The sequence below is a fragment of the Schistocerca piceifrons genome, chromosome 3, assembly GCF_021461385.2.
Source record: "Schistocerca piceifrons isolate TAMUIC-IGC-003096 chromosome 3, iqSchPice1.1, whole genome shotgun sequence".
NCBI classification, from domain to species: Eukaryota; Metazoa; Arthropoda; class Insecta; order Orthoptera; family Acrididae; genus Schistocerca; species Schistocerca piceifrons.
The window spans coordinates 209,569,103-209,581,373 of NC_060140.1; the positions used below are offsets into that span (position 1 = coordinate 209,569,103).

The following is a 12,271-nucleotide window of genomic DNA, read 5'->3' on the forward strand; positions in this document are numbered from 1 at the left end:
TATTAGCTGCATGCCAAGTAGTGGTGTTCATTGTAAAGCTGCATGAATAGTAGTAATGTACTGTAAACAGGATGCAGTGTCTAAAGATGCACATAACTAAATTATACCACATCAATCAAGGAAGTACTATGATGACAGTAGGTGGACAGCAACACTTAATTAGTATAATAGAGGAAGCAGCAGCTTTTCTTAAAAATAGCAGCACTCTTTGTGATATACTTGATTAAATTTAGGTGGCGTACGTATGACTTGCACTAAACAGTATAAACCTGTTAATACAGTATAGAGATTAAGTTTCTATGATATGCTTGTCTTTTGTTAATGTATTTCTTGACTCATTCCTCATCTGGAGGTTCTCCTTCTTAATGGGTTCTATTGAATATAATGAATGACTGAATAAAAATGTATAAAAATCAGCAATGGAGAAAATTATATGAAACAATTAGTTTGTTGTTATTGAGAACTAAAGCTATGCTATGGACAGCGTCGTAAAAGAAAGGGTCCCATCAGTTTGTTGTGTGGACTGCATTCTTGCTGGTAGAACAGCATATAAGCAGATGCACTGCGCAACCAAAGCAGTTTGTCATTTGGTGTTGAGATGCACTGATTTTCTTGTGCCACAACAACTGCAGTTCTTCACTTAATCTCAGCATATGTGTTTGTTTTCACTCAGAATGGACTGCAGACATCTTCAGATTGTGCTGTATGTGCTTTCTGCTAACATCTTGGGCATAGTGTTTATTCCATTGAAAATACTTAGTATGAAGTGAAACATGTTGCTTTTGGTAGTCACTGTTACAACAAGTGTGCACTATTTAGTGCTTGTGGAAATTATTCAGATAATTGTTTGCATTCATTACTCACAACACATATTACAATTTTAATTTTTGCTGACAAGCAACTGAGAAGCACAAGAATATTTCCATCACTCAAATATGTTTCAGAAAGTACCACTACTATTAGTACATAGATGTAAATTATTAATGAAATCATATTTTTGTTCTTTGATTTCTTTCTTATTTATTTGAAAATATTTTTGTCAGTTCAGAAATTATACTATTATATAAACTTAAACATAATTAAAAATTCTGAATAAGATTAGTCATGTCCTGCTTCTACTAGATAACAAACATGAATAATCAATACTTTTTAACTAGTTGAGAATACTGATAACATTCTTTGGCGGCTTAGTAATCCTCTCTCTCCAATCGCATGCTGAACTGTAGTTCTATGTCCACGTAACAATTAGAACTTTGTAGGATATATTTTTCTTGTTTGTAAAAAATAAAACAGTTCAGTTTTCACTACTAACAAGCCAGCTACAAGCCATATTCACTGACAGAGCCAATCATATGTACTGGGACCTGCATGTAACATCATGTAGTGTGATTACAAAATAATGGAATAAAAAAATTCAACAGCACTATAAAAACAACAGCAGGTAATACTTCCACTCAACTCACATATATGAAAAATAGTAAAAGCGATGTTGTATAAAAATGAAACATGATGCAGCTGTTGTATGCTTTGTTACAACAAGAGGAAATATCGTTCATTAAATAATATCACAGAGAGTGATGTCTTGTGTGAACAGCAGAATGTCTTTTTCAGACCAAGTTTTCTCAGTACAAATTAACTTATGCAGCTTCCTTATTAGCTCCACGTTTCTTTTTCTTGTACCATCGAATAACCAGCTGGGAAGTCCATAGTATTACAGTGAGAGAGGTTATAAGGTTGAGTGCTGCAATTGACATGCTGTAGCTTCCTGTAGCTTTCTGAATGTAGCCTATAACAAGAAAGAGCTTTAGTTAATACAAGACAAATTAAGAAACAATACAGCAAAAAAATATTTTAATCAGGCACATTTTCTGATTAAAGAAGTTAAGTGTTTAGAAGGAGGCAGAGAAATGAAACTATGTGTTGATACGTCATGTGGTTCTGTTTCAGTGATTTCAAAATCAAGTTAAATGAATAATAAGACTGGTATTAAGTGCATGCTGCTGGTTGATTGTCAGTAGTATATTGGGCATGGAAATGTACATTGATTCAGCTGGGAAGGAAATCATAGAGGCCACTGTATTCTCTCTTGAGAAAAAGTGATCCCAACTGTTGTATCTGGCCATTGACGTCTAGAATATTGGCACTGTGATGGAACTAATATTCAACTTCATCCCACAAATATTCAATTGGAATCAGATGGGAGGCTCTTCCATGAAGCAGGGGTAACACTAATTGCCAGACTGTATTGTCATGTATTGGTGTTGCTGTCTGACAATTGGTGATAATCTGAGACAGTGAAGGACTGAGATTTATTGCTGAACATTAAGCCTTGCTTTCCCAGTATGGTACACTTCCAAAGGCAGTTATCTGTGGTGTACAGTTTATGACAGTCTACTCATGAGACAGTAATTCAGTAACCCAACCTCTGCTAGTTTCAGACCAATGATGTGGGATGATCAAGGGTGATGAAGTAAGTCCATGACTTGTACATGGATGTAAAGGTCTTACAGTGTCATTGACACCCAATATCATGGTCCTCCCTTGGTGGAGTTGGACATGATTGACTAGAACTTCAATAATGTGTTTAGATAAGATTGGATTACATTAGATTAGATTCAATTCTTCTTCCATAGACCCAAAAATGAGATGATTCTCATAAGTGTGGAATTTATCAAAAAATTTTTAATAAACAATACACAACATCTGAACATAATATTCACTTCCCTGATCATCAAGAGATTGACAAAATATGTCGATACATTACAATAAACTGGGACAGCTAATACACTCCTGGAAATGGAAAAAAGAACACATTGACACCGGTGTGTCAGACCCACCATACTTGCTCCGGACACTGCGAGAGGGCTGTACAAGCAATGATCACACGCACGGCACAGCGGACACACCAGGAACCGCGGTGTTGGCCATCGAATGGCGCTAGCTGCGCAGCATTTGTGCACCGCCGCCGTCAGTGTCAGCCAGTTTGCCATGGCATACGGAGCTCCATCGCAGTCTTTAACACTGGTAGCATGCCGCGACAGCGTGGACGTGAACCGTATGTGTAGTTGACGGACTTTGAGCGAGGGCATATAGTGGGCATGCGGGAGGCCGGGTGGACGTACCGCCGAATTGCTCAACACGTGGGGCGTGAGGTCTCCACAGTACATCGATGTTATCGCCAGTGGTCGGCGGAAGGTGCACATGCCCGTCGACCTGGGACCGGACCGCAGCGACGCACAGATGCACGCCAAGACCGTAGGATCCTACACAGTGCCGTAGGGGACCGCACCGCCACTTCCCAGCAAATTAGGGACACTGTTGCTCCTGGGGTATCGGCGAGGACCATTCGCAACCGTCTCCATGAAGCTGGGCTACGGTCCCGCACACCGTTAGGCCGTCTTCCGCTCACGCCCCAACATCGTGCAGCCCGCCTCCAGTGGTGTCGCGACAGGCGTGAATGGAGGGACGAATGGAGACGTGTCATCTTCAGCGATGAGAGTCGCTTCTGCCTTGGTGCCAATGATGGTCGTATGCGTGTTTGGCGCCGTGCAGGTGAGCGCCACAATCAGGACTGCATACGACCGAGGCACACAGGGCCAACACCCGGCATCATGGTGTGGGGAGCGATCTCCTACACTGGCCGTACACCACTGGTGATCATCGAGGGGACACTGAATAGTGCACGGTACATCCAAACCGTCATCGAACCCATCGTTCTACCATTCCTAGACCGGCAAGGGAACTTGCTGTTCCAACAGGACAATGCACGTCCACATGTATCCCGTGCCACCCAACGTGCTCTAGAAGGTGTAAGTCAACTACCCTGGCCAGCAAGATCTCCGGATCTGTCCCCCATTGAGCATGTTTGGGACTGGATGAAGCGTCGTCTCACGCGGTCTGCACGTCCAGCACGAACGCTGGTCCAACTGAGGCGCCAGGTGGAAATGGCATGGCAAGCCGTTCCACAGGACTACATCCAGCATCTCTACGATCGTCTCCATGGGAGAATAGCAGCCTGCATTGCTGCGAAAGGTGGATATACACTGTACTAGTGCCGACATTGTGCATGTTCTGTTGCCTGTGTCTATGTGCCTGTGGTTCTGTCAGTGTGATCATGTGATGTATCTGACCCCAGGAATGTGTCAATAAAGTTTCCCCTTCCTGGGACAATGAATTCACGGTGTTCTTATTTCAATTTCCAGGAGTGTATTTATATAATTATACACTGTCAGAATGATTTGTAGTTATGCATTTTTAATGAATTTATCAGACATAAAATACCTAATCTTGACTGTTTCGACCAAGTGGTGTCAAAACTATGAAGTGGTACATGTAGCTATAAAGCATAGCAACACGTCTCACTTCCCTTTCACTAGACTGATGAAAAATATGTATATGAAAAAATGTAACTTCAATTAGCATCAGCATAAGGAGCATCTACTGTGCCCAGGTTTGTTGGAGTTTATGTGCAGATATAAGAAAGAAAAATGGTGGCACAACACAGGAAGTGACGACAGATGTGTAATTTGGACTCTCCAGTGAGGAATGTGTACTTTGGACTGGCCAATGAAGGGTCACCTGCAGTTTGCTGCTGTGCTTTGTGGGTGCTGTGGGCTCCAAAGAAGAAAGGGGCATGACAACAATTGACAAGCACTAAAGAAAAATGATTGTTGTTATATAGCCTCTATGCTATGCTATCTCGAGTTACATATAAACTTATGGTTTTTGTCAAGCACTGAAGCATCATGTATGAACAGGTTGCCAGTTATCAGTTGCTATAAGTTGAGAACTTATTTGATTATAGAAGAATAATGGAAACCATGTTTTGTGATTTCGTAGTGAATTGTTCAGATGTAGAAGCTCTCTTATAGCCCTCACCCCTCTGCAAAGGTAAATGAGTCAACAGTGAAGTATGTGGCACTGCACACCAGGAGCACTACATCAAGAGAAAACAAGACAGCGACTGGGAAATTCAGTAAAGAAGGTAAGTGTTATTACAAGGAATGAGTAAATACTTGACATCTCTTTATATCGATCACTTAAAATCAACTCACAACAAGAAAAAACACCTCAACTGAAATGTAACAGATGTTTTTACTTAAGCTGGTCCAACAGTCCCTGTTAAGATATTCCTCTTTAGAGTAAAAGAAGTTGCCTACCAAAAAGTCTTATAAACCCTGTTCAAACTGTGCTTCATTTGAAATCAAGTTCAGCAATTTATTGAAAATGTGTATTCCTGAATAGTGGACCCCTTTTTGGACCAAGGTAAGTGATTTTAGATCTTTATGCAGATTGCTCTTATTCCTAGTATTGATACTATGTATTGAGCTATTGGTTGGAAATAGAAACATTTCATTACAGAACAAATATACTGAGAAGCATCAGTTAGAATACCCAGGTCTTTGAACAGGTATCTACATAATTTTATTGAATTTACACAAGGAATGAGTCTTATTACATGCTTTTGCACTCTAAGAACTTTTGTTTGGTTTGACGAGATACCCCAAAATATGATCCCATATGACATAATAGAGTGAAAGTAATCAAAGTATGCAAGTTTTTTTATATTTATATCTTCTACTTCTGACATAATTCACATTGCAGATACAGACTTGTTTAGGTAGTTAGGCAATTCTGTGGTATGCCCTACCCAACTAAATTTGTTTTTGAGTTGTAATACCAGAAATTTAACACAGTCAACATCTTCTATGTGCATGTCTTCATGTGCTATACACTTGCTGGAAGGAAATCTACAGGTGCCAAACTGCAAACAGTGGATTTTTTCCAAGTTTAATGACAGTGAATTAGCTTTAAACTGTTTATTAATGTCAGTGAAAATTTGATTCACAGACATTTCTAAATCTGTACTTGGCTTGCTACTTATTGCAATGTTTGTATCACATGCAAACAAAACAGACTTAGCATCTTCCAATGTAACAGACAAGATGCCGTTAATGTAAATAAGAAAAATCAATGGACTCAAGATGGAACCTTGAGGAAAACTACATGTAATTAATTCCCAATCAAGTGAAGACTGATCGGTTATTCCACAGGTATTTTGTAACAACACTCCTCATTTTGCATTATTTAGGTAAGACTCAAACCATTCTGCAGCACTACCAGTGACACCATAAAATTCTAATTTATGTTCCCATCAGGTCATCATCACATATAACTGATCCATTTGCATCAGTATTTCAGAATTTAATCAGGTGGACCCATAATAAGGTCACTTCAGAACTTTGTCATGTGCCAGTATCCTTGTCTCATGCCAGTGTGTGATATTCTGCATGATCTTTCATAATGTTCACTGATAATATGATGTGCTATAACCTGTTGTAACTGATAACATGATCACGTGGTGGCAACGTTAATGCACTTTGGTGGTCATAGTAATTGTCGTTGGTTTCTGCAATTCTAATAATTTACACATCTGTTCTTGGTATATATGTTTACAGAATCTGATCAATATTCCTACTAGGTACTTAATGTTTTTGGCAGTCAAAGTAAAATCAACAATTTCAAGATATGAGAATAGCATTTGCCAGATACCTACTCTAACTGTAGTATGTTGAAAAATTCATATTTGGACATAATCAAATCCAGGACAGTTTGATAAAATAACTGGAACATTTAATTTGTGATAAAGAAATTATATGAAGCCTTCTCCCTGCAGTGCTACTATTTATTTGGTGCTGTTTAAATATTTCATGGAGGTTGGAATCTGATTTAAATGTTCACTGTTTGAAAAAGAAACATAAAGGAGGAATATTAAAGTTTAAAACCCTAACAACAACCAAGTCATTAGAGACAGAGAATAATCTCAGATTAGACAAAGATGTAGAAGGAAAAAGTCATAGCATATTCAGTCTTTGTAGGAATCATCTTAATTCACTTTAGGATACCATGGAAAACTTAATCGGTATGTTGAGACAGGCATTTGAACTCCACTTCTCCTGGATTCAAGTCTAGTTTTCTATCCATTGTGTTACATTCCTCAAGTCCACTTATAAGGGAGTAGTATTTAATACATGCATGACAAAGAAAAGGTTGTGATGTAAATGGAGTTATGTTTATGTTATGTTGGTCTATGAATAAAATCTTCTCAGCCTACAATCCATGTAACACTGACTTGCCAAGGCTGGCACAGTTCTCTGTTTACATAGTTGTGGTGGTAGCCTATGGAACCTTCCAGAGAGGACCAGAGGAATCATGGAAGACAACGTGGGCAGTTTGTGGCAGCTCAGGTCCATCATGGAACCAGTTGTGCCACATCTGTAACTGTCACTCCTGCCTCCCCTAGCATCTATATCTGATTTTGCTCAATATCCAATGTGTGCCCTGATGTTCTATTAAGTGTGCATCCATGATTTCTGTTAAAATTGTTATAATCCCAGTATGATGAGGTAGAAGCCAAGTATCTAATTTTTTTCAAATTGTGTACTATGCTCATTTTTCAGGAAATGTTTAGCTAGGGCTGACTTCTCAAGCTCCATTTGCTTAATGTCATGTGTGCCCAGCAAAGCGGTCAGTAAGCATGTGAATAGTTTGACCTATATAGATGCTGCTGCATTCGCAAGGGACACCATACACACTGGGCACTCGAAGAGCTACATCATCTTTAACAGGGCATAAAGAATCTTGGATTCATGCCAGAACACTGGTTTCAGTCCATGTCTCTGTAGCACAAGTTCTTTCTTACTGCCCATTGCCCCACATTGATTTGTGAGGCAACCTTCATCAGTGGCACTTGAAAGCAGGCAGCTGAGATTAAAAGAAACCACAACAATTTTAACAGAGACTATGGTTGCACACTTACTAAGACAGGGGTGTGGGCTTTGGATATTGAGCTTGACACTTGTAGGGAGAAAGGAGTGACAGTTTCAGACATGGCACTGACCCATTTTGCCACCTGGTGTCATTGGTCCTGCATTAGATCAGAGCTGCTAAGAGTTGCGCAACTAGTCTTTTGATTGTGCATCAGTTCCAGAAAGTTCCAGACATTTCTATCATGCCTGTAAAAGCAGTACATAGTGGCATCCCTGGCAGTCAGTAGTTTTTACTCCTGATGATGATGGCAGAGACAGCCATCAAAAGCTCAAGCATTTTATATGAAGTGATACAGCTTGTAAACCCAAAAGGATTCAGGCATGCCAATGTGAAAGACACCGAGGGAACATGTTGGTTCATGTTGCAAAATAATGAGTTAGCTTCATCTATGGGATAGTTATGTTTACTCATATTTCTAAGTCAAGCATCTTTTATGTGTACCTTTAAAAACTGTTAATTGGAGTGCCATGTCATCATACATTTCTTAATTGTGAAGTTATCATCACCATTTATAGCTTATTATATAGAGGTATAAGGTCTCATACCTCACTGTGCAACTGTCAGCTACATCATTTATAATAGTCAGTGTTGAACTTCCATCCCCCATTTTTCAGCCTGTACAAAAATTCAGTATGTTGACACTGAGGACTATTGATGAAGAAACAAAGCAGGCGAACGTCACATGTCCATAGCTGAGGTCATTAACATGTCTATACCATGGTGCTTCACTCACAGGTAGTCTGTCTGAATTCATGTGGTGTAATAAATTGTCAGTACCAGTACTTAGCCCATAAGGGGAGGAGAAATTGTTGTATAAAGTCCTGTGGCATCGATAGGTTGTATCGACCATGATTAACAACATATTTGGACTCTTATTGCTCTGCTGAGCCTCCATGTTAGTTTTTAGTTCTGTTCTGTATCTCACGCTGTGTACACGTTTTTGACTAACTACGAAATATATCTCTATGTGGAATTTAATGGGGATAGTTATTGAATTCGACTGATAATCGTATCCCGTTCCCATAGTTCTAATTACTAGACTTTGTGCCAATGTCCAGGATTAAATTCCAAACTTCTGTTCAGTGTCTCATGAATCACTGGTATGTGGTACTGTTAATGGTGATTTGTCATCTGTATTCAGCAGATACTCTTCAGATACAACTTTCAGGCACCATGAGGTAAGATATTGTGCACATGATAAGAGAACCCTTTCTTATTAACTGGTTGAGAATACCCCTCATGGTCTCCAAACTGATAATAAATTATGACCCTTTATTTCTTTTTGTTGAACGCTAATAAAAAGTAAACAAAGAAGGATTTCTCAGCAATTTCAGGCTATTTTAGAGAGAATTCATCTAATTTATTTTGTCTGTTTGTGACTATGAATGAGAAATGAAACAGCTGTCAAAATTTTGGGTGAGACCTGATGGCTATTAGTAAACAATCATGCAAGCGGTTTTATCCACTGAAAAGCTTAAGGGAGAATATACAGTGAAACAAATATTGTGTTTTTGATGATTTTGAAGAAATTATTTCTTAAAGACAAAATGTTTGTATTTATTTACAAGGACAAATCATTGTCCACATTATAGAATAAAACAAAAATAATTTGGCCATTAATTAATATATGAACATGCAATTTAAAAAAAATTGGTGTCACTGTCTTAATAAAACTTTCAACAACATATTCTGCAACTTGATACATTGTCGTAGGCTTGAATTTTTCAGAATCCATAAGTATACCCTGTTTCACTGTGTACTGTATACAAGTGTTCACTGTGTACTAAACACACCACCAGCTAAACTGAATTAAGATTCATAACCTACAACTGGTGAATATATTGGTAAAAGTGTATATTTGATCACAAGATAGCAAATTACTCATAGCTGTATGTATTATAGAAAATATATAATTTATAAGCAGATGTTAATTGTGATTTCTGACTATCAAAAAGATACAACATATACTCATAGTACACATATTCTCATAATGATATCAAAGTGAAGAAAAAAATATTACTAGAAATAGCTGAAATGGAATGTTTCACTGTGTATCATGTTACGTTGTGCACTGTTCTCCCCTATATCCAGTATTATCTGGGTTGTAAGAATGATTCCCTCACTGATTACCTTGAAAAGGTTAGAGCAATGACTAGAGATTTCTACATATACCTTTCAGAGGGAAAAAAGAGTGAAGAAGCATTGATTACAAAAGAAAGAAGAAGTATTTTATTGAAACATTGCAGCTGTCCACAAAGGAGCTTCAGAAATGAAAAAAAGGCTGGAATTATTGGAAAATCCATTCAAGTAGCCCTAATCAGTGTTTTTCATCTTATGCCTATATTACAGCATAAAGATATTTGTGAAATATCTTTAATAAAAGACATTTTATAAAATATTTGACAGTGTACTGTGGTACTTTTATCACATCTTTTATAAAAGTCAGAGTGTTGTCCTAGCTTTTATAAAGTATTTATTAAAGAACATCGATGGTGTAATATGGGCCTTAATGGAATCACAATTTACTGATACAACCTACTGACTAGTGGAAAACTGGTCAAATTTTATTAGCCTAAAAAGGGTGCACATTGAAAAATAAGTATGTTTTTGCTATAATATTTTACACATAGGGTAAGAACTTTTGGCCTTGCATCATAACACTACCTTTTACAAGCCTCATACCATGGATGTCTGAGGTCTCAGCTCCTTGTACAAAGTGATACTATATTTGGTAATGACTATATATATTGGCCACGACATCTTGGTAGATGATTGTTGCAGTGTCTGTGTGTTTATATGACTTGTGAAGCCAATGGCAGCACGGCATCTCTTGCCGCAATTGTCACAGGTGTATCTGGCTGCTGAGGCAGAAGCAGTGGTAGCATTGCGAAGCTTTTTCTGCCTTAATCTGTCTAACAAGCCTTCATCATGCTTCGACATTCCAGATGATATATCATCACGCCACTCTGCTCACATGCTAGCCTGTGCCTCCCATCTGTTTGTGTCAATTCCAAAGCTCTCCATATCTCGTTTACAGGAGTCCTTGAACCTCAATACAGGACGTCCTACAGGCCTTTTGGGTATAGAGATCTCTCCAAGCATCACCTCATGTGGTAATCTCTCAGGATCCATATGGTGGACATGTCCCAGCCAGCGCAGTTGTCTCTGCTTCAAGATAGCTGAAATACTGTTGCAGTTAGTTTTAGATAGCACTGCTTCGTTGGTCACTCGGTCCTTCCACGTTACTCCGAGGATCTCAGGCACCGCATGTAGAAAGCATTAAGGTGACGTTCTTGTTTGGCATAGGTAATGACTACTATTACACAAAGTAATTGTCATATCCCTCCCCTCTTGCTTGTCAGGCATTTACAATGTGAAGAACAATTTTCAACTTGTCTCATTTAGTTAGTTGATGAATGTATTCTCCTAATCCATAATATTATAGCCACCTAACCAGTAATGTACTTCTAATGCATAAATAAGGTTTAGTCCATCATAACATGTGCATAGTTATGTGTAAACAGTATCAAGCAGCTATGCATAAATTGTGTAAGTCCTGCAGGTGATGAGGAGATATTGTGTAAGCTATAAACTGATGTTTGATTACACCCTGTATCTAATCTATATGGTTGACATCCACCTAATTTGGGAGCCAAAACAGTTGCTGAAATTTGTAGTGTTGCACAAACAACTGCAATCTGATAGATTTTATTAAAAATGACAATGGTGGTATTTATCCACTGGAAAAGCTATAGTTTGTTTCAGCAGTTTGTTGTTTAGGGGCATACATTTATAATACAAAGACTTATCCACCTATCTCAAGCAGACTTACGCAAAGAAAACTGATATATCTGTCACTGGTGGAATATAATAAATAGCACGATGTAAAGACAGACACATTTACCGTATCAGCACCTCTGTTCCTAATTGGATGTCAAAGGGAAAAAGTAGCTAGATGAGGTAAAAAGAATACATTGATATTAAAGTGTACTGAAATTGTGTCTTCTATTTCTAACTACAGTTACTATGTTCATAAGTCTGTCTAGTTTGATTTATGGGTGTAATGTCTTCCTACTGAGGCTCTGTCAAATCTGTATTCTTATTTTATAAAATATTAAAAACACTTGACTAATGTATGATTGGGTTTTTGTTTGTGTAAATGAAATGATCAAATATTATATTCTTATGGCAAGAGGAAATTCTTAAACATTAAATTGTACAAAGGAACATTTGAAAATGTTAAACGTACCCATCATTGGAATTGAAGCTAGAATAAAAAATGAATTGACCACCATTTGTAGTCCATTAGCAGATGCCAGCCTCTCAATAGGAACATAATTAGGAATGACAATTGACATGTAGACAGTTCTGAAACCCTTAGCCACTCCAAGAGCTCCAGCTACAACGAGAGCTGGTATGTAGTCGTGGAATAATATGAGTG

General features: G+C 38.2%; 1 protein-coding gene across 3 annotated transcripts in view; it reads right to left on the bottom strand.

The window, feature by feature from the left end:
• Positions 1 to 1,528: 1,528 nt before the first annotated feature.
• Positions 1,529 to 12,271, bottom strand: part of LOC124789309 — a 271,600-nt gene continuing 260,857 nt past the window's right edge. For all 3 annotated transcript variants that reach the window (XM_047256623.1, XM_047256621.1, XM_047256622.1), the window contains exons 10-11: positions 12,080 to 12,271; positions 1,529 to 1,786 (exon numbers count right to left, since the gene is read on the bottom strand). In XM_047256623.1, the coding sequence (XP_047112579.1) occupies positions 1,638 to 1,786; positions 12,080 to 12,271 (341 nt within the window). In that variant the 3' untranslated portion in view covers positions 1,529 to 1,637. The remainder of the gene's footprint in view (positions 1,787 to 12,079) is intronic.